This window comes from Betta splendens, chromosome 8 (genome assembly GCF_900634795.4).
Source record: "Betta splendens chromosome 8, fBetSpl5.4, whole genome shotgun sequence".
NCBI lineage: Eukaryota > Metazoa > Chordata > Actinopteri > Anabantiformes > Osphronemidae > Betta > Betta splendens.
In genome coordinates this window covers 11,912,133-11,934,224 of record NC_040888.2, presented here as the reverse complement: position 1 = coordinate 11,934,224, position 22,092 = coordinate 11,912,133, and the positions used below count along the sequence as shown (strand labels likewise).

Below are 22,092 nucleotides of genomic sequence, written 5' to 3'. Positions count from 1 at the left end.
TCGCACGCATGATGAGACCCCTAATCAGAGGAATAACACAACAACCAAGCAACATGATCACGGCCATGAAGATGATAAGCGAGACTATTGCCGACATGAAAATTGATTTCCATTTTCCAAAAGTTTGGTCTAGCCAGCCCAAAGGGGACGGACCAACACCGGAGTTTCTAGACCATTCGTCTCTAAGACTCTCAAGGCCCTCAATAGCCTTTGTCACAGTGCCATTAGAATCAGTGTTGTTAGGGATAAAAGTACAGCACGCTTCTCCAAACATAACGCAGACACCTCCTTTCTCCGCCAGCAGCATGTCCACTGCCATTCTATTCTGCCAAGCCATCTGAGACGTAGGAGCCAGCTGCCCAGACATGCCTCTCATACCCGCCTGCAGTTTTGTTGATGAAACGCTGTTGATTGTAATAAAGATAGTTGATCCAGGCCGAATTCTTGTTAACCTCTATTATGGGGCCCATAAAGGGAATAGCACTCGTCCACCCCCCGCCGCATGCTCGTTGCGAGCCTTAAACTCTTCCGGCACTCCTCGTGGTACGCCTATTGCATCTATGTAGAGCTCGGGGTCCAAGGAACCGCCTGGAGCCCCGCGCCTGGTGCGTGAGTGTTTCTGTGGAGCTGAGGGTAGAAGATGTATTCCCCCTGTGAGGAACATTACCTGAGTACAGGTGCCGGTCCAATTGGTTGGTAAGGTGGCCCTGGGGTGATCCCACAGAGCCACCACAATGTCAGACAAGGGCTTCCTTTGCTGGACTAAGTCAGTGGAGGATGGGGCAACGTGTGAGACATTATTAATCCTATATGTATATGAGGGCGAAGGGACGGCAATCCCGCGTTTGTCGGAACTGCAAACCGGATCACTTGGTTTTCAGGGTTAAGTCCGTGCGCGTTGGAGACGGTCCCATGTCAGGTGGCAATTGGGAAAGTGGCCTACATCCACTCCTCCGTCGAGACTGGAGGTGAAACATTCAAACTGACACGTGGTACACACCGTGTAATACAAGGGAGCCGCAGGCTCCTTTCCATTATCTTGATGTCGGCCACCTCGACCTTTTTATGTGTGACGGGACTGTACATCTCCATACCCTTGCCCAGATTGTGCAAGGCGCGCATTTTGCAAGCCGGATCACATCTCGGAGTGCTGGGGTCCGCAGTGTATCTACACTCGGTGTCTTTATTCTGCAGTTGTCGCTCGGTGTAACACTCACTGCTGTTAAAGGGAGTGGGCACAGCCATGAGATCGGGTATGGCTACAGCACATGCTACACATGAATTGTTTGTGAGGGTTTTAGATGTGTACTTGAGGTACGCTAACCATAAGTTTCCTGTGGGGTTCTGATTTACATAGTTTTGGGCAAGCTGCCAGGCTTTAGGGTCCTTAATATCGCGCTTGGATCTATAATGAACAAATGTGTGAGTCCTCCAGAGATACAGGAGGGTTACACATGTCCACCGCAATGGTTGATATGACAATCATTTTTATCTTGCTTCGTCTGGTAGATGTCATTTTGCGTCAGAGGGAGATAAAAATTTGTGCGAAAGTGTAAATCAAGTGGAAATGTAAAATGTTTTGTTCAAAAATAGTGGATAAAATCACAGAGAGAGCATACATGTAAATCAACCACACATTTAGAGCGAATATTAAAGTAAAGATTAAAACAACAGGATCACATTCAATGTCTTCTTCTTCCTGTTGAACAGTGGTGTTAGATTGTTTCCAACCTGTGTGTTGACACCCTTGACAGTTCGTTGGGGTTCTTCAGGTTGTGATCAGCTGATCACAGAGACACTTGGGATTCGTTATCACCGCCAGGTTTCCTCCCAATGTCGTCTGAGTCACTGTCACTCCCCGTGATGTGAAGAGTCTACACGTCGTCCAGCGTCGGCAACTCAAGGGCTGCTCGTGTGTGTGTTTTCTCAGGAGCGTGTGTGTAGATGTATGGTCTGATAGTGTGATTCACCGGCGCAGCTTCAGGCGGCGCTTGGCTCGCACCTTCAGCTGAACGGTCAACGCAGCCTCGCCTCAGTGCGTGTGTGAGCACAGCGAGGGTCGTCCTTCTCAATTCTTTTCGTCAGTGGTGGTTTTCTCGTGTGGTGTAGATGGAGATGGAGGGTCGTCTGTTGGATCCGGGACCTTCCTGCAGTGGCTGGAGTGGATCCAAGTCGCTCTTTCTGCGATCTTCACAGCCGTGTTGGTCGTCAGAAGGACTGGAAGGGACCTTGCCACCGCTTTGAGTTCCAGTGCTTCCTGCGAAGCTCCTTAATGATCACCCAGTCTCCTGGTTGAATGATGTGCAGTGGTTCTGTCGCCTGTTTGGGCAGAGCCGCTTTCACCTGTTTGGAGATTTGGGACAGAACAGAGGATAAGTTCTTACAGTACTGTAGCATTGCATCTTCGCACATTTCAGTAGGTGGTAAAATCCTAGTCTCAGTCTCAGGGTGGAGTCCCATCATAGGAGGTCTACCAAATAGGATCTCATACGGGCTGAGGTTTGTTCTCATCCTTCTCCTCATTCTCATGTATGAGAGCACAATGGGAAGAGCCTGAGTCCACTTGAGACCAGTCTCTGAGCAGCATTTAGCCAGTTTGTTTTTCAAAGTGCCATTCTCTCTCTACTACCGCCCCTCCGCTTTTGAGGGTGGTAAGAGCAGTGCTTTCTGATGTCGATGTTCAGAAACTTTCCCACTTCCTCGAGGGCTTGGTTTGCAAAATGTGAGCCGTTGTCACTGCTGATTTTAGATGGAATCCCCCATCTGGGAATTATTTCTGTCAGCAAGGCTTTGGTAACTGCATGGCTGTTAGCATGTTTAGCTGGGAAGGCCTCCACCCATTTTGACCACATATCAACACTCACTAAACAATACTTTTTACCTTCTGCCGGCGTTAGTTCGATGAAGTCCAGCATTAAATGGTCAAACGCCTGTTCCGGTGGTGGGTGAGCTGCCAGTGGTTTGGCAGTCGTCTTACCTGGGTTGTGTTGGGCGCATGTCATACACGCTTCACAGTATTTTTGCGCATAGATTGAAAATCCCTTAGTGTACCAATGTTTTGTAAGAGCATCTAACATTCCCCCCTTTGATACTGGTCTAATCCATGTGTCAACTTCGCGAAATGAGGGAAAAAGTGTTTAGGTAGGCAAGGTTTGCCGTCGGGCCCATACCAAACGCCATGGTACTGGTGGCGCATTCGTCAGCCAGAGCTTGCGTTCCTGTGGGGTAGAGAATGTCTGAAGATCCGGGAGAAGCAGAGGGAGGAGAGGGAGGTGGGTAGAGGTGGAGGATAAGAGGCAGGGAACAAAGGGAAGGGGATGTCGAGCAGCTGTCTTCGCAGCAGCATCAGCGCGTGTGTTTTCCAGCAGAGATGGGATCAGTGCCCCCCAGTGTGTGCGGGACACTTACTACAGCAATTGCAGCTGGTAACAGAATAGCGTCGAGCAGATCAGCAACTTATCATGATGCAGATAGGTTTGCCATCAGATTTCAAAACTTTCTGTGTTTCCACAGAGCACCAAAGTCATGCGTTGACGCCAAAAGCGTATCTGGAGTCTGTGTAGATAGTAACAGACTTCCCTTCAGCCAATTTACAGGCTTCGGTCAGTGCGATCAACTCCGCAGCCTGAGCAGAGTAATGTCCTGGTAAAGCGCCAGACTGTAAACAGTATGAGAGGTGCAGACTGCATATCCAACCCTGACAGCGGCCCGAAGCAGGGTCTCTAGAGGCGGAGCCATCAACAAAGAGAACGAGGTCACAGTTAGGACTTGGCACCTCCGACAGATCTGGGCGCGGGTGCAAACCTGGTTCAAGACCGAAACACAGTTGTGAGGCTCGCCATCGTCAGGGCCTGGAAACACAAGTGGCTGGGTTAAGCACATTGACCTTTTGACAGTAATGTTTGGCATTTCCAGTAAGATGGTGTTTATCTAAGCCATCGGGCTGTAGAAAGATGTGATGTTTTTTGTTCCAAAAGGATTCAAAGACACGGCATGAGGAACCAGCAGGGTGACATCAGAATAGCCAACAATGTCACGTGATGCCAGCACGGCTTTCTCTGCCGCAGCCACTGCTCGGAGGCATCGTGGGAGCCCCGCAGCGACTGGGTCAAGCTTAGCAGAGAAATAGGCTACAGGGCGTGGACGCCCCTCCGTGATCCTGTAAAGGACAGAGGTCATACAACCGATTTCTCATCCCTGTTTGGGTGAAAGGTCGCGTAGGGTCAGGCAGACCCAAAGTAGGAGCCGACTGAAGAGCAAGTTTGAGGTCTGTGAACGCCTGTTCAGCCTCAGACGTCCACGTGAGGCGGGGTGGTGGACGCAGAAGACGTCTGCATCAGAGCTCTAAGCGGAGCCTCCAAGACGGCGCAGTAGGAATGAAATTCCTGCCAATAAGAGCACATGCCCTAAAAAGGACCTAAGCTGTTGTATGTTGAGGTTTAGGCATGTCTGAATAGCTTCAGCTCTTTTAGGTGAAATGGATTTTCCTTCAGCGGTGATGATGTGACCTAGGAAGGTAACTTCAGTCTGAACAAACTGCAATTTAGACAGACTTGCTCTGTGTCCAGCAGCATGCAGGTGTTTTCAGCAGCTTGATCGTGTCTGCTGTGCAAGTTTCCTGATCCTCACTGCAGATCATCAAGTCGTCAAGTACTGCAGCAGGGCGGTGCCTGGAGACAAGACAAGATCATCCAGGCTGTCCTTCAGTGCCATATTGTAGATGGTAGGGCTTCTGAATATCCCTGGCATAGTCTGGTAAAGGTGTATGATTTTTCCGTTAAATTCAAAAGGAACCAGAATTGACTGTCTTTGTGAATGGGCACGCTGAAAAAAGCATTAGCCAAATCAATTACTGAAAAAAATTTAGCTTTGGGCGGAACCTGAGAAAGAATGGTGTAGGGGTTCGGTACCGTAGGCGCGCGTGGTTGGACCGCCGCTTTATGCTTGCAGATCCTGGACAAACCTCCATTTTGTTGGCTGTCCTTGTCTCTGATTTTCTTAACTGGGAAAGAGTGGAGTCCTCACGGAGATGTTGTCACATGGGACGATGACTCCTGCTTTCAAAAGAGAGTTAAAACCGGTGTTATTCCTTCAATTGCTTCTCTCTTTAAAGGGTATTGCGGTTGCATGGTCTGTAGTCAGATTTTTGGCGTGATGACCACTGGGTCACATCCTTTGATCAAACCTACATCATATTTGTGTGTGGCCCCAGGGAAGCTGGAACTTCCTGTAAGGCTGGATACTGCGTCAGAGCGTCCTCCGACAAAAACACGTGGTGTGGAGTGTGTGTGGAATGTTGAGGTACCAAGTGCACTGTACGCTGCGCATGAAAGTTAGACTGAAAAGTTTTTTGTAAGCATGCAAAGTAGGTGAATACATCACCATTCGGGTCGGAAGTCGTTTGCAGTCTCCTTCCCGTTGACATCTGTCACGAAAGGACCCAAGTCCTGCCATCTGTCTCCGTCATGTTTTGACAGAAGGACATGTGGATCTGTAGAATAAGCATCAACAAATCTCTCTTGTTCGTTAGTGAGAGGAATCGCAAGCGCAGACCTATGTTCATCCCAAAAAGAGAGGTTGAGGGTCAGTTTGTCCGCATGTGTGCGTAACCATGATTTTTCAAACTCCTCATCAGGGACCAGTGGACACATGTGCGTACAAGACAGGTCAGATGCGTCTCTAAAGGTCGTATTCTGTGAGGAAACAAGCTGTCGAGCAGCCTGTATGAGGGCCTCAGTTACAGCCTCTCCCTTCAGCAGCCACTGATAAGAGTAGAGCAGCGGCTCTGAGCTGAAATTAACACAAACAAAGAAAAATTATTTACATTGTCTGTGGTTGTGACCTGCACTCCCTCCGGAGTGGAAATCAGTGAAATACCTAAATTACACATGAGATCTCTTCCTAATAGATTAACTGGGCATAAGTTTGAAAGCAAAAATGAATGTTTGAGTGTCTTGCCGTCTGATGTCGTACAAGATAGAGGCACAGTAAGTTTTTCTTTTATTGTCTGGCCAGACGAACCTATAGTGTGCACAAATCGTCCACTCATTTTAGGTGGATTGGAAAACATGGAAGATTTTATTACCGAATTTGTTGCTCCTGAGTCTACTAAAAACACCATACGTTCACCTTGAACCGTCAGAGCAAACTCAGGAAATTGTTTGAAACCATTTGACTGTAAAGTCATGCAGCAGTTGTCATTTAGCTGTTTGTTATTCTTTTCAGAATCACTCTGTGGGATATTTTGAGCAGAAAGCAAGTCTTCATTGCAAGCAGGCAAGCATGAATTTGAATCGATTGAGCATGTATCAAGTGTGATCGAGTGTGTGTGTGTCTGTGCGGTACCGTCTACGTCATCATGTGAACGGAAACCTTCGCTGGGCTCCTCCTCTAGTCAGTCTGACGAGAGTGCCCGGGAGGGTGGGTGCTGGCGTAGCAAAGGGCAGTTCTTCTTCCAGTGTCCTGGTTCGCCGCAATAATGGCAAATATTCCCTGGATTTCCAAATGTGGCTCTGACGTCTCTGTTGGGCCAGTCCCGTCTGGGGTCTCTCCCCCTCCCGCGCCCGCGGGGCCTGCCTCCCATGCCTCTGCCGTTGTTATGCATTGCAGAGAACATCTCCAAGGATGGCAGATACAGTTCGCTCTGTTGTTTTTCCTTCTTCGCCATCTTTCTTTGCTGAAGAGTGTCATAAGCATGGCGTGCGTGTCTTGTGAGGTCAGACAGACGCGCTTCTTCTTTCCATCCGATGTATGACTGCTTCACGGCGTCAAAAACTTCAGGGAGTAAGCCTTTCATCACCAGTTCACACAGGTGACTCTCGTATGTTGAACAGATAAGTCCTCCCACTCCTTCCGGGGGAGGGTGACCTCCTCCGTGCGTGTTGTATGCAGTGGTGAGGCGGTGAACAAAGTCATCAACTGATTCCTCTGGTTGTTGTTTGCATGTGGTGACTTTAATCATACAGACTTTATCGGGGAACGCAGTTTCGAGGTGGGTGACAAGCGTCCTCACTGCGGCAACGAATCCATCATTTAAGTTGTTTGTCCAGTCTTTGTGTTTGAGAGCAAGTGTCACATCAGGCAATTGTCCAGTCAGTTTTTGATATTCACAGGCTGAAAGACGCTTGGCCAGGATGCGACGGATCTCAGCTCCAGTGGGTCTGTACTCCTGGCAGAAAGCCAGAAGGTTGGCACCGAATGTCTTTCCTGATACAGTGATGTCTGGGAGATTTTGAGCAAAGTCAGCTATGTCAGCGCTAGTCCATGGTCTGTGCACTAACATGCTTCCTTCAGGGCCGGCCACTTCCACCATGGGCAAGCTGATTTCTGGAGCTACTGGTGTGTTGCTCCTCAGGGTACGAACGCTGGTAGTTGCAGAGGCAGCACTCGTAGTGGCAGTTGGTGCATGGGCAGAGCCTGTGGCAGTGGATGATGTAGGAATGAAGCCGACAGGTGAATCGGTCCAGAACATCCGTGCCTCCGTTCCAGGAGTTGGTGTGGCATTTACACTGTCCTCCACATGCTCTGACTGCTCTGCAGCTGATGTTGCAGCTCCTGATAACAGAGGTTGGCCAGGCTGTTGGTGTGGGCCAGGCTGTTGATATGGGGCAGGCTGATATGGGGCAGGCTGTTGCTGTGGATCAGGCTGTTGTTGTTGGTCAGGCTGTTGGTCCTGCTGTCCACCCTGCCCGGCCCTCCTGCTGACGTAGAAGGAGTCCAGGTCGGGATTCACCTTGATCGCGCTCAGCTCTGCAAAAGGATACAAAGCAGAAACAGTGGGAGCGCTCTGTTTCTCATCATGTTGTGTGTGTGTATGTGTGTATGGTGGCGGTGTGCAAGCTTCCACAGAGTTGTTATCTTTTCTGCCAGCTACGTCACCACTCTCATCCTTTCTCCCTCCTAGTTCTTTTTGGCATTTTAATCTTTCCCTGCGTTCGGATTCTTTAACCCATATTTCAAGGCATCTATTATTTAATTCAATTTCCTCTAAAGTTTTAACTTTAATTGTTTTGCTTTTACGGAGCTGTTTCTCCTTTTCTTCTAATTTTTCTTTTAAAGCACGTATGTCCTTCACACTGAGTGATCCACCCTCTTGAAACCCATAAAGTTTTGTCCAGTCGTGAAGACATGACACGCACTCATCACCATATTTACGTCTCATTAATTTTGTAATGCTGCAGTCTGGTGGTGGAGACTTAGATTGCCCCGAACCCATCTTTCAGAGTCCCGGCGGTTTTCTGCCTTAGATTTTTATGTGTTCCGGCCGGAACCTTCCCAAAATGCCTTTTTATCGGACGTCTCCGTAAAAAGGGAACCAACCCGATCTGGCGACAGAGTCTTTCACGAAGTACTTCCTCAACGTTAGGCCCCTCTAGGCCCGGGGCCCTCGTCTCTTGAAAACACTTCACTCTGCAAACGCACTCCCTCTTTCAGAAGCCGTCTTTTATACTCAGTCCCCCACGTGTGGACCACGCACAGATCAGAAAAACATGTCTGTATCCTCAGTACAGACGGAAGCTCGGTTCCACGAGCCAACCCTTAGCAACCACCGTCTCGACCACCAGGGCACACTTTGACCTAATTAATTTTTTTACCCGAATATTAAATTTTTTATTTATTTATTTATTTATTTTTTTTTTTTAAATTTGTTTGGTCCTAATTATTATATTTTCTTTTGTCGTTGTTAAAGTCTAGTTGAGGATGTTTTATAATTTGTTATTTGCCTTACTTTCCCTAAACCAAATGATCAGAGCCAAGTAATGAAACCAATTTCGAACCCGTTTTCTTTTTTTTTTCCTCAATAAGTCGCAACAAAACGGAATCTCTCTCACCGGGCAGAGTAGAGGTTGGATTTTGAGTTCGTTGGATCTCGTCAGAGGCGATCCAGACGGGTGAGCAGTCCTCCCACTCAGAACTGCTGTAGAGGTTTAGAGGCTGAGCGAACCTAGTCCTCAGGACCGCCGTCCCTGATCACGCCGTCCAGACGACCTGCCGCGGGATCCTGCCGACAACGCCAATTTCTGTGGTGGAATTTTTGCAATAAAGGCAGATGAGAGAGAGTTGTCCTTTTGTGCGATTTATTGAAATAATAAAGAAAATAACAATAATGAGGAAAGCAAATAAAAAGCCAGCTGGGGAGATCAGAACATACACCACGGAGGTATAATGCAAAGATCACACAATCCTCAAGTTGTTTCTGCCTTTTAGCTTCTCTGTCCAACTAGGGTGGAATGTCTGTCTGGCCCAATCAAATTACATGCACCATCTCCTCCCAGACGCAGTGCGTGAAGAGTTTTACTTTCTCACACCTGCATCTGTGAGAAAGGAGCACCAAGTCTCAACATACAGGGAGACACAACACCCCGGCCTTGGGTTTGGGAGCTAGAGTTGAGAGTCTATCAGGCAGAGACAACCATTGAACAATCTAGGTGAAATGTCAAATGCATACAGTAAGACAAAACATAAGATATTAATTGCAGAACATAAGTCATAAATCATATAATAACTGCATAGAAGTAAGGAAGACACATAGAAATAAGGAAGAGACAATTTTTCCCATAACAATGTCTCGCTCACTCTTGGCGTACAGCTTGATGTCATCCATGTAGAGGAGGTGACTTATGGTGGCCCCGTTCCGGAGTCGGTATCCATAGCCAGTCTTGTTTAATTTTTGGCTGAGGGGGTTCAGACCTATGCAGAACAGCAGTAGGGACAGTGCATCTCCTTGGTATATGCCACATTTGATGGATACTTGGGCAAGTGGCTTCCCATTGGCTTCAAGGGTGGTTCTCCACAACCTCATCGAGTTTGCAATGAAGGCCCTTAGAGTTCTGTTGATGTTGTACAGCTCCAAGCATTCAGTGATCCATGTGTGTGGCATTGAGTCATAGGCTTTCTTGTAGTCGATCCAGGCTGTGCACAGGTTGGTGTGTCGCGTTCTGCAGTCTTGGGCGACTGTTCTGTCTACCAGGAGTTGGTGTTTGGCTCCTCTGGTATCCTTACCAATGCCCTTCTGTGCTTCGCTCATGTATTGACTCATGTGCCCACTTATCTTAGCTGCGATGATGCCTGACATGAGCTTCCATGTTGTGGAGAGACAGGTTATTGGCCGGTAGTTGGATGGGACTGTACCCTTTGAGGGATCCTTCATTATCAGGATCGTTCGCCCTTTGGTTAGCCATTCAGGGTGAGTCCCATCCCTTAGCAGCTGGTTCATTTGTGCTGCCAGGCGCTCATGGATTGCAGTGAGCTTCTTTAGCCAGTAGGCGTGGATCATGTCAGGGCCAGGTGCTGTCCAGTTTTTCATACCTGAGACTCTATGTTGAATGTCTGCCACTGTGATAGTCACTGGATTCTGTTCAGGGAGGTTGCTGTGGTCTTCCCTCAGATCCACCAGCCACTGTGCATCACTGTTGTGTGATGCCTCCCTTTCCCATATACCCTTCCAGTACTGTTCAGTTTCCAGCCTTGGTGGGTCTGCTCTGTTGTTATTACCCTGCCATTGAGAGTACACTTTCGCAGGTTGTGTTGCGAACAGCCGATTTATTCGTCTGGCTTCGTTATCTCTGGTGTATCTCTTTAGGCGGCTGGCCAAGGCTTGTAGCCTTTGCTTGGCAGTTTCGAGTGCTTCAGGTATGGTCATCTGGCTGTACCTCTTAGGCATTGGTCTTTTCATTGCACCTCTCTGGGCCTCTGTCATTTGGCTCACTTCCCTCCGAGCTGCCTTGATTTTTGCCTCCAACCTTCGTTTCCATGGTGGGTATTGTTTCTCATGGCTCCCATGGTTGCTCTTATAACCAAGCACCTCTAGGATCACTGATGCTGAAGCGTATATCAGCTCATTGGTTTCTGTGATTGTTGTGGTAGGGATCGCTCTCAATGCTGCATTCACATCTTCCATGAGACTTTCTGATGGTACTTCACTTAGCCGTTGTAGTGGGGTTCGGGGTTGCCTTTTCAATCTCGCCATGATCTTATCTTTCAGGTCAGTTGCTGCCTCGCTCAGCGTATCTGTGCTTATTGGGGCTTCGTACCCAATTTCCGGTTGGGGAGATGGTGACACCTCCCCTCTGACCTGGCGTCCTGGCTCCCCCTTGCCGTAGCATGGATGACATCAAGCTGTACGCCAAGAGTGAGCGAGACATCGACTCACTAATCCACACCACCAGGATCTACAGCTCGGACATCGGGATGTCATTCGGGCTCGAGAAATGTGGGAGGATGGTGACAAAGAGAGGCAAGGTAATCCACACAGAAGGGGTCTCACTCCCAGAAGGAACAATAGCAGACATTGAGGACAATTACAAGTACCTTGGAATACCACAGGCGAACGGCAACCTTGAACAGGCAACAAGGAATGCGGCAACAGCCAAATACCTCCAACGAGTAAGGCAAGCCCTAAGAAGCCAGCTCAATGGCAAGAACAAATCCCGGGCAATAAACAGCTATGCTCTGCCAGTGATCAGATACCCTGAGGGAATAATAAGGTGGCCAAAGGAAGAGATACAGACCACAGATGTTAAGACACGAGAGCTCCTCACCATGCATGGAGGGTTCCACCCCAAATCCAGCACCCTGAGACTGTACGCTAGCCGCAAGGAAGGAGGCCGAGGACTAGTGAGCGTGAGAGCCACTATCCAGGATGAAACATCCAAGATCCATAAGTACATCAAGGATAAGGCCCCGACAGATGACGTGCTGAGTGAATGTCTCAGGCAGTGAAGAACAGAGGACGAGCTGCTGGAAGAGGGACCATCATGGGAGGACAAGCCCTTACACGGGATGTACCACCGGAACATAACTGAAGTGGCTGATCTCAACAAATCCTACCAATGGCTTGAAAGGGCTGGACTGAAGGACAGCACAGAGGCACTCATCCTGGCTGCACAGGAGCAGGCCCTGAGCACCAGAGCCATAGAGGCCCAGATCTACCACACCAGACAAGACCCAAGCTGTAGACTGTGCAAAGAGGCCCCTGAGACGGTCCAGCACATAACTGCAGGGTGTAAGATGCTGGCAGGGAAAGCATACATGGAACGCCATAACCAAGTGGCTGGCATAGTATACAGGAACATCTGTGCGGAGTATGGACTGGAAACCCCAAGGTCAAAGTGGGAAACACCTCTCAAGGTGGTAGAGAACGAGCGAGCCAAGATCCTGTGGGACTTCCAGATACAGACAGACAGAATGGTAATGGCGAACCAACCAGACATTGTGGTAGTGGACAAAGAGCAGAGGAAAGTCGTAGTGGTGGATGTGGCAATACCAAGCGATGGCAACATCAGGAAAAAGGAACATGAGAAACTAGAGAAGTACCAAGGTCTCAGAGAAGAACTGGAGAAGGCTTGGAAGGTGAAGGCCACAGTGGTGCCTGTGGTGATCGGAGCACTGGGGCCGTGACCCCCAAACTGGAGGAGTGGCTACAACAGATCCCTGGAAAAACATCCGAAATCTCAGTCCAGAAAAGTGCAGTCCTAGGAACAGCAAGGATACTGCGCAGAACCCTCAAGCTCCCTGGCGTCTGGGAGAGGACCCGAGCTTGGAAAGTGGATGAGACCACCCGCGGAGGGTGAGAATAGAGTGTGTGTGTGAGTATATATATATATAATATACTTTACAGTATACTGTAGGTCTAACGTATGACTGGGTGAACCTGTCTACAAAAATATACAGAATTAGTTCAAAAATAAAATTGTGATCTTTTATAAATTATTTTACTTGATCTGTGTCTGCCTCCATTTAAACGTGTCTCTATATAGGTGCTGGAGATGTGTATAAACCCATTGTCCTGCTGTCCTGTTTATGTAAAATAAAAAAGGTTAAAGGTTGTTCTGCAATGTTATATAATTACGTAAAGAAGAAAAATATGTTGCATCTATAGTGAAAATTTTGATTTTTTTTTGATAATTTAAGCTTCGTTCAGAGATGTCTACTGTAGTTTCAGTGGTTTTATGCAAAGTCACTGAGGGTGTGGCAGTAGTAGTGTGTAGCTTTCAATTTACATCAGATTTACACAGTTTTTGCTTCTCTTTTTCGTAGGATCATTATATAGAAATATAGAAATGTTTACTCCTTTCAGCTAATTTTTTGGCCACGTTTTTACGCCGGCTTACCTTCCTGATGCAACTCGAATTCATGACCTGGGCATGACCTGGGTTAGCACGATGTGCTAACCACTGTGCCATTGAGAACATTAGATCTGCATTGGAACATTGGAGTTCGTATTACTATGAACTAAACCCATAAGAAATCAAAATTTTTATTAATTTTAAGAGATTGTTTTAGGTGTCACATGAATTTTAAAACACACCCCTCTAAAATATAAAAGTTGAATTAAGCTAAAAGTAGCTCATAGAGGACATGTTGTGAAACAAAAAGCTGGTTGATACTTGACTATTTGTTTCCAGTATCAGTTTTGTTGCAGTGACATGGACCTGTTTGACAACACAAGGCAGCTGACTGGCTCTGGTTGTCACTGAGGAGTGGTGGGACAGGTTTGTCACAGGTAAGGAGGCGTTCTAGGAAAGAGAGTAGGGGGAGGGAGGAGAAATGCTCTGCTCTGTATTATAGATAGCAGCAGAAGCTGCCACATGGACTGTCAGTCATGGCTTCTTACAAGGTGATCCGTATGGCAACTCTGCTGATTATCCTCACACAAGGTAAAATCAATACTCTCTCAATACAGCTGAACCAATCATTTACTTATTTATTGGTTGTTTAAGGGCTAGTTTGTATTTTAGTTAATGAAAAATCAAATAATCATCTGTAAAAGAAATCATATTTAAAGCCCCATTTTAAATCAAAGAAAGATTTTATTTTGTAATACACCCAATTCTTTATAATCTGTGAAATTTGCTTACATTGTTTATGTCATTAATATAGACTTCTTATCCACTTAGGTAGAATTAAAAGGTTTTAAACAAGAGTACAACATTTTAACTTCTACAATGATGAAATAGCTCTTAGATTTACAAGGTTTACTTGTTTAAAATAAATAAAAAGAAATTGGCGCAATTATAAAGCATTACATCAATATAATTTCCTTTTATAAATTTTACTTTTTATTTAAACTTTTTATTAAATTTTAATTTTATAAATATCACAACTTCAACATTTAAATGCTTGTAACAGTTATATCAGGCAAAACACAACATAGAATCTTTTGTCTTCCTGGATTCTGCCAGTATGATCCCAGGTTTGCATCATATAGTATCATACCAGCATCCACTTATTGTCTATACACAGAACTGTGTACAGTACACTGGGTTGTTTTATGTTGAGATGTAGTTGTATATTAATTATGAACATATTCTGTTCGTAACACAAAACATTTACTGAGGTTAAGATTAATGGCATATTCCTCAGTCATGAATTTAAATAAAATATCATACCACACTTATAGTCACACTTTTAATAATAAATGTGATAGTAAATAGTACTTTGTACAGTAAAATAAGTTGGAGTGACAGTAGAGTAGTTGCAGCAATAATACTGAGGACGTTTTCACTATATATTCAAATACTGTACAGTCATCATTAGCATAATTTTATGACAGTAGAATAACCCATTTCTTTTATTTCCTGTGATAATGATTTTAGAGGAGGAAGTAAAACCAGTTTTGTTACAAACACGCGGCGGACAGGCGCGTTACCTCGGAACTGAAACTCACCATGTACCAAAAGAGAACGGCTGCTTCAGTGGCTAAATTGACTACAGTATTACTAAACAAGACAATACTACAAAATCCCTTCACTGGGAAGCTATTAAACTCAACTAGGCTCTCTAGTAGGAGCCAGACAAACCCACCAGAGAGGACCCAAATGCACGACTCAAAGATACAGAGTTATGAAGTTTAATGGTTAATCAAATAATACAGAAAAGACTAACAAGTAACAGTAAATCACACAAACAGAGGGTGCTGCTTGCACCGCACTTAAAATACTAAATACTAAGAACACTAAATTACTGACACTGAACACAAGACAGGGATTCCACATTAACTTAGCAGGACAGCGAGAGGATGACATGCGGGAACACAATGGCAAGGCAAGGCAACCTGAACCAAGAAAGAACAGGAGGAGGGCAAACTTAAATACTACAGAACAGGTGTACAGTAACTAATTACAATCACCACCACACAGGAACAGGAATCATTATATACACATTACATTACAACATACTGTATTCTGCACATATTTTTTCAAAGTTGTTCTTTTGTTTTTCTAACTTTCAGAGTGTCACTCACAGCAAAGTGGTAAGTCAATATACATTTATACTCTACAAATCTACTGTACATACAGTATGACAAGTTACAGTATATGAACTTTAACAAAAGAACATCATGTCAAAAGCAGAGTAATGAATAATTTAAATACTGTAGCAGCAATAAAACATCGGGTAGATTATGAATGAAATTAGATTTTCATTACAAGTGCCAGCATATAAAATTAAATGTGGCAAAGCTCACCATCAACAGATGGTCGTATCATTGCAGAAGCTACTCTACAATGACAGTTCATGATATAGGTAGTTTTTCTCAATAGGAACTTTAATGTCTGTCTTTCTCCAGTGTGTGGTCAGCCTCCACTTAACACCAAGATAGTTGGAGGACAGGTGGCTTCTCCAGGCAGTTGGCCCTGGCAGGTCAGCCTGCAACACTTTGGAAACCACTTCTGCGGAGGATCCCTCATCAACAGTCAGTGGGTGCTGACTGCTGCTCACTGCTTCGTAGAGTGAGTAGGGAAAGTAGAGATGATGTGTGACGCCCACACAAAAAACAAAAACAAATCAACAATACAGTTAGTAACACAGAATTATTGCATTGTTTATTATTGTTTGTATGGTTTTTGACCAACTTGGTGATTTTGTGGCCCTTCATGACCATGGATTTCAAGATAGAAGAAAAACATAGATATAAATGATAAAAATGAAATTTTGTGTGCAGACTGATTTATAATTTTGAAAATAAAAGCCACAACAGTTAAAAAAATGATTCTCAACTTGTTTCATTTAAGAACCAGGTACCCTGCAAGCAGTGTGACCACAGTACTGGGTCTCCAAACTCAGTCAGGATCCAACACTAATGCACAGTATGTGGGGCTGACTAAGATCATTGTTCATCCCAACTACAACTCCAACACACACGACAACGACATCTGCCTCCTGCAGCTGGCTACAGCAGTGACTTTCACCAGCTACATTCAGCCTGTGTGTCTGGCAGCGCCAGGCAGCACCTTCTACAACGGCACTGACTCCTGGGTCACTGGCTGGGGAGTCACCTCAAGTGGATGTGAGTCAAAAAAACAATAGAAATAAAACGAGTAAAGTAATAGATTTTTAATCCAGTTTAAATACAGTAAACAACGGTAACGTGTTTGGAGCTGTATAAAAGTGCCTGACAGGACAAACATTCACAAACATGATCATGATACTTGGTAAATTTTAAAGTTATAACTTTTTAAATTATTTTTCAAAATTAAATTTGCTCTTCAGCTCAAACTGTTTCACAAACCCTAATGGAGGTGGAGATCCCAGTTGTGGGCAACAGACAGTGTAACTGTGACTATGGAGTTGGAGCAATCACCAACAACATGATTTGTGCTGGGTTACGTGCTGGAGGGAAGGACTCCTGTCAGGTAATCAGCTTTACTGTGTTTGTGTCACATTTGTCCTCCTGTCTCCACTAAATTTTGTGTTGTGTTTAAAGGGAGACTCAGGTGGTCCAATGGTGAGCAAGCAGGGTGGTCGCTGGACCCAGAGTGGAATCGTCAGTTTTGGAAACCAATGTGCTTTACCTAATTTTCCTGGAGTCTACACCAGAGTGTCCCAGTATCAGTCCTGGATCAACAGCCAGATCACCAGCAACCAGCCGGGCTTCATCACCTACACATCCACTGGGACTGACGGGGACCTCAGTGTCTCCTGTACTGGTCTTCCACCAGTAACAACCACAGCCCCTCCCACAACAACACCAAAACGTAAGTGTCTGGTTTTGTGGAGGTATTAAACTTTTGTTCAGGTCAGGTCTATCCTGCACCAGTTGTAGCTCTTGTTTTTAAGCTGGCTTTGAATATAGTATACAGTAAACCAAGGATGGGCGAACTTGACTTACAGGTGACAGTGGGTTCTAAAATTTGAGGGGCTGGGCCAGGATATTAAATAAATTCCCCACTCACCCCTTCCTTGGAGCGGTCTTATTCCTGCAAGCTCAGGTTCTCTACCAGAGGCCAGGGAGCTTGAGGGTCCTGTGTAGTATCTTAGCTGTTCCTAAGCTCTTAGCTCTGTCATTCTCAACCACCTTTGGAGGTGTGTCCCTTCTGGACTTTGAGACTTCCAGCCTGTACTCGGCACAGATGTTCCTGTACACTAAGCCGGCCACTTGGTCTTGGCGTTCCATGCCCTGCCTGCTAGCATCTTGCACCCAGCTGTTATGTGCTGGATTGTTTCAGGGGCATCTTGGCACAGCCTGTACCTGTGGTCCTGCCTGGTATAGTAGATCACAGCCTTTATTGATCTAGTACTGAGAGCCTGCTCCTGTGCGACTAGGATTGAGAATAATAACAATATTAACAATATTAACAATATTAATTGTTATGGTGTGTGCATACAGGCATACATAAAATATATGTATACCTATGCCTACTGTATATATTATTACACATGTTTACATCCTGTAATACTCATTAACTGCAACATACAATATTGCAACTACCATAATCAAACATTATTAATACTGATAACAGTAAATGACTGCAGTACTTACAACTAAGTTTAGGAAGCCTGTATATCAGCTCTGGTGTTATGTGTCCCGCTACAAGGTTAGTAAAGCTGTAACATAACATTATTCACCAAAAGGGTGAGGCAGACGTTGGTTCATGAAAAATGCCACTTGAAAGCCTGGGTGATGAGAGCAGCCCAGCCGCCACACCCAGCCAAATAAGTGGAGGGAAGAAACCCAGTAGCCAGGGAGCCTACATACCTTCAGTTTCAGCAGGACAGGCATCGCGACCCGAATCACTCACACAGAACCTCCCAGGCAGAGCCACAGCAGCCACAGAGAAGACACCCGAGGTCAGAACAGAACAGTGTTGTCCATCCCAGGAAAGCTAGAGGCAAACACTCCCCCCAGTGGGAGGGTCAGCCCGAGAGAATGGAGCCTGAGGACCCACGGTCCGTAGCTCTGAAGCACTTTACCCAAACTCAACCAGCGGTCATGAGTGGTACTGTACAGCAACTCCTGATGATCCCCATCAGTTTCCTCTAGAAATCTGATGAACTGATTATGCTGAAGTCCCAGTGCATGTATACTGTAAAGTTGACACATTTCATGACTGGATTCTCGACATAATTAAGCTGCAATATAGACTTGCAAAGAGAAAATAATATCATGCTTAGGGACCCGGAACCCCCGTGCCACTAGTGTTATAAACCTAAGCCCCATTGTGATGCAACCCGACATATACTCTGCATATAGTAGCAAACAGCTGTGTAACATCACAAACTAAAACAAAAATTAAAACTAAAATTTTTCAGCATTATATTCTACTCAGAATTAGTCATACGTTGATTTTTTTGTGTCGGAGAGAACTACAGACATCTAGCAGCCAGTGAGGCGGCTGGATGTATGATACCGAGTTGATAGCATTAATGTTGTTTTTTTCATACAGTTTCAAGGCAGCGAATCACAAAGCTTCAAATCCTGTCTCCGTAGAGACACAAACGGGATCACCACCAAAACTGTTGTTGCTCACTTAATCAAGTTTAAGGTCAACAAATATAATTAGATTAATTCACTCAAAAAGAATAAAAATGTTTTTTTTTTGAGTGAAGCTTTTTAAAAAAAATAAGTTTACACTACTTATCACTTTAATTATTTCGAACATTTGAGTTTACAGTGTACTTTTTCTCTCCAGCTGTGGTTTGTGGCCAAGCTGCGTTAAATACTCGTATTCTGGGAGGAAACTCGTCAGCTGGCATGTGGCCGTGGATGGTGAGCCTCCAGAGGAATGGAAGCCATGTGTGTGGTGGGACTCTAGTGGCTGTGGACTCTGTGCTGAGTGACGCTAGCTGCATCTCAAGGTAAAAAAGCAGAGATGTTTTCACAAATGCAAGTATGATGACATTGTGTGAGTGTGAGAGTGAATGGGTAAATGAGAAGTAGCCAACAATGGCCTTTAGCATTACCATACAGGGTGTTTGAAGTAGCCAATGTGTTTTGAACATATTCAAGATGTCTTGTCAACAATAAATTTAGTTTAGCAGCTGACCTTTCCATATTGAGGTGTATAAAGTGCCAAGGAAGTTATTTATAGTTGATCCCTGTGATACGTTATTAGAAGTGGTCAAAACGTAATGAAATACAACGCTATTAGACATTATTTTAAAATTTTCTCAGTCTTTCTTATAATAATTTTCTCTCTTACAGTTCATCCAAGCCGTCTGATTGGACCGCTGTTTTGGGTCTTTTGAGCCAATATGGCTCCAACCCTAATCAAGTGTCACTGAATGTGACAAATATCACCCTGAGCAACCTGACTGGCTCTAACATAGCAGTGCTGCATCTGGCGTCCCAACCCACCTTGTCCAACTACATCCAGCCCATCTGTCTGGGTGATGGACAAACCTTTGCTGTGGGTTCAACATGCTGGGCTGCTGGTTGGAGCTCAGGGAGAGGAGGAGGTGAGTCTCTGATACATGGACACAGAAATACTATCAACACAATCTGCATCCTTTCACCAGTTTGGGTTAAGCCTGGCTCAGACAGTTATAATCTGAGTAGACCTCAGTTGTTTTGCTACTTCTTACAATAATTTCTCTTACTACCATCTTTAGTGCAAGGAATTCTGCAGGAGACCCAGACCTCTGTGGTAAACTGTGGGAACTCATCAACCAGTGGCAGCATTTGTACCGGAGCTATAACACTGGATCAGGTGAATAAAGCTGTTAATTTTCATATGTCTTAGTACAAGTTTCTATTTCAACAAGGTGAAGTTATGTTTTCCTACAGTGTGGTTTTAATCGTCATATAACTTTCTCCTTTACAGGGTGATGCTGGTGGTCCACTAATGTGTAAACTGGGCAGCTACTGGTACCAGGCAGCGGTGTTAACAGTCTTCACAAACTCTACCAGTCAAACACGAGCAGCAGTTTCGAGCTTCACCACACTGACAGCCTACGACACCTTTCTGCATCAGACCCTGGGGTCATTTTTGTCTCCTACCAGTGGAGGCAATACAACCTCCTCCTCCAGCACTGGTGCCGGTTCTACTTCCTCCTCCTCCAGCACTGGGCGGGGTTCTGCTCTCTTGGCCTTCTTCCTCCCCCATCTCCTTTTTTTTATCACTTCCGTCTACCTCTTTCAATAATGTATTTTTTTGCGTGAACATACTGTAGGTCTATGTGAATTTACCTAGATAAACTTCTCTGTCCTGTAGCGTACATGAATAATATACCTCTCATTTTTCCCTCCAGGAAGAGGGATGTCTTATGACTAATGACTTGTGCTGCTGTTTGCATGTGTTCTGTTTTTTATTGTTTATTCTCAGCACTTTTTTGCCATAGGATTTGTTAAGGAGGGGGTGTTCACCCTGGACAGATCGCTAGACCATGACAGGGTCCTTTAATATAATATTGTTGGCTTCTTGCAGTAAAAGAAATAAAGATGCTGAGTGTTTGATCCCAGGTTCTATGCTCATGCGTTAGATGAAAAAGAAACAACTGTGCAAAACCTCTCATGACCTCACAGCTCGAAGGGACTGGGTTCAGCCAGGTGTGTTTCTGTAAAAAGTTTGAGTGTTCTTTCTGTTCTTGTGCAGGTTGTTTTGGCCCATCTATCCAAATACTGTCTACTACATAAGGTGTACTATGATGGACTTCCTGATTAATATCATTGTATTTGTTTACAAGGTCAACAGGATTTTAAAAAATAAAATTGCCAATTTAGCTTCTTTCAATACACACCAGCAATGTAGACATCAACAGGAAAAGAAATGAACTCCTCAAGTTACTGTGACTGATATTTATTTCCAGATGAACTTTAGTGATAGGTCACCAAGTTCTCCTGCAGCATTTTATCAACTCTCTCACTCTGAGCAACAGGGAGCATGTTCTTGTTCTTGAGCTTGTTCCAGTCATCATTTTGACCTGTAAAAGCAGAACAAAAGCTGAATCTGATGTCTGGTGAGTTGTTTCTGCACAGGTGAAATATTTATGTCCCATTACCGCACTATCCCATTGCGCATGAAGCTTCCACTGCACCTGTCTTTTTAACTCCATACCAACACATTCTGTCTGCTTCTAACTCCAAAGGGTCCAAAGTAATTCACTGCCAACAAATGAACAGTGGGTCATCTGGGACGATTCTCATCTAGAGTAATCCTGCCATCTGCTGGTGAACTGATTGAGCATTCAAACGATGACAGATATCTGTCTGCGCAGCACAGGAGCAATTTATCTGGGTCAGGTAAATAGAGGCAAAAATTATACTTGTAATTAATTAGAAGTTCGTTTTCAACAAGGCGGAGAAGTTGTTTTACCAAGTTACAAGTTTTCTTACAGTGTGGTTTTAATTGTTACAGCATATAAATTTCTAAGTATTTAATATTCTAACACTTTCAGTGTTTTAGTATTCGAACACTTTAGATAGTATAGACCATATGGCACAATTAAGAAATAAACAAGAAATTGATTGTGTACAGTAGTTTGACAAATTAATGTAACTTATTGTGCAATGTAAAATCCTAACCGTATTTTGTTGGCTTGTCTTTTCACATGCTGATGGTCCACTAATGTTTAAAATGTGCATTTTTTAAATATATTTTGGTACGTTTAGTTATTTGTTCTTGTGTAAAAGGGACCTTTAGATTTTCACCTGTTTGCTCTACAGGTCTGGTAGAAAAAAAGGGGGAGTGGCTTCAGAGAAGGAGAGACAGATGATTAACGCTTGATTTTAAATGAATGAAGTTGAAGTTTGAGATTCAACCATCAATTGTCTATCGCCTATTCCCATGCGGGGTCGCGGGTGGGCAGGGTACACCCTGGACAGGTCGCCAGTCCATCGCAGGGCAACACACAGACAGACAGACAACCAATCAG

The 22,092-nt window shown here is 44.9% G+C and overlaps 2 protein-coding genes across 2 annotated transcripts; one reads left to right on the top strand and one right to left on the bottom strand.

Moving 5' to 3' along the window:
* Positions 1-1,651: 1,651 nt before the first annotated feature.
* On the bottom strand, positions 1,652-8,796 carry LOC129604405 (uncharacterized). Its single transcript, XM_055510601.1, has 2 exons — positions 6,346-8,796; positions 1,652-2,343 (listed from the first exon to the last, which is right to left on the bottom strand). The coding sequence occupies exon 1, from the start codon at positions 8,213-8,215 to the stop codon at positions 6,395-6,397; it is 1,821 nt and encodes a 606-aa protein (XP_055366576.1). The 5' UTR covers positions 8,216-8,796; the 3' UTR covers positions 1,652-2,343; positions 6,346-6,394.
* Positions 8,797-13,528: 4,732 nt separating this feature from the next.
* Positions 13,529-20,674, top strand: LOC114859834 (transmembrane protease serine 9-like). The gene is made up of 10 exons (XM_029157863.3): positions 13,529-13,658; positions 15,233-15,253; positions 15,569-15,731; positions 16,014-16,288; positions 16,492-16,634; positions 16,706-16,976; positions 18,912-19,077; positions 19,424-19,677; positions 19,831-19,928; positions 20,043-20,674. The coding sequence occupies exons 1-10, from the start codon at positions 13,604-13,606 to the stop codon at positions 20,361-20,363; spliced, it is 1,767 nt and encodes a 588-aa protein (XP_029013696.1). The 5' UTR covers positions 13,529-13,603; the 3' UTR covers positions 20,364-20,674.
* The last annotated feature ends 1,418 nt before the right edge of the window (positions 20,675-22,092 follow it).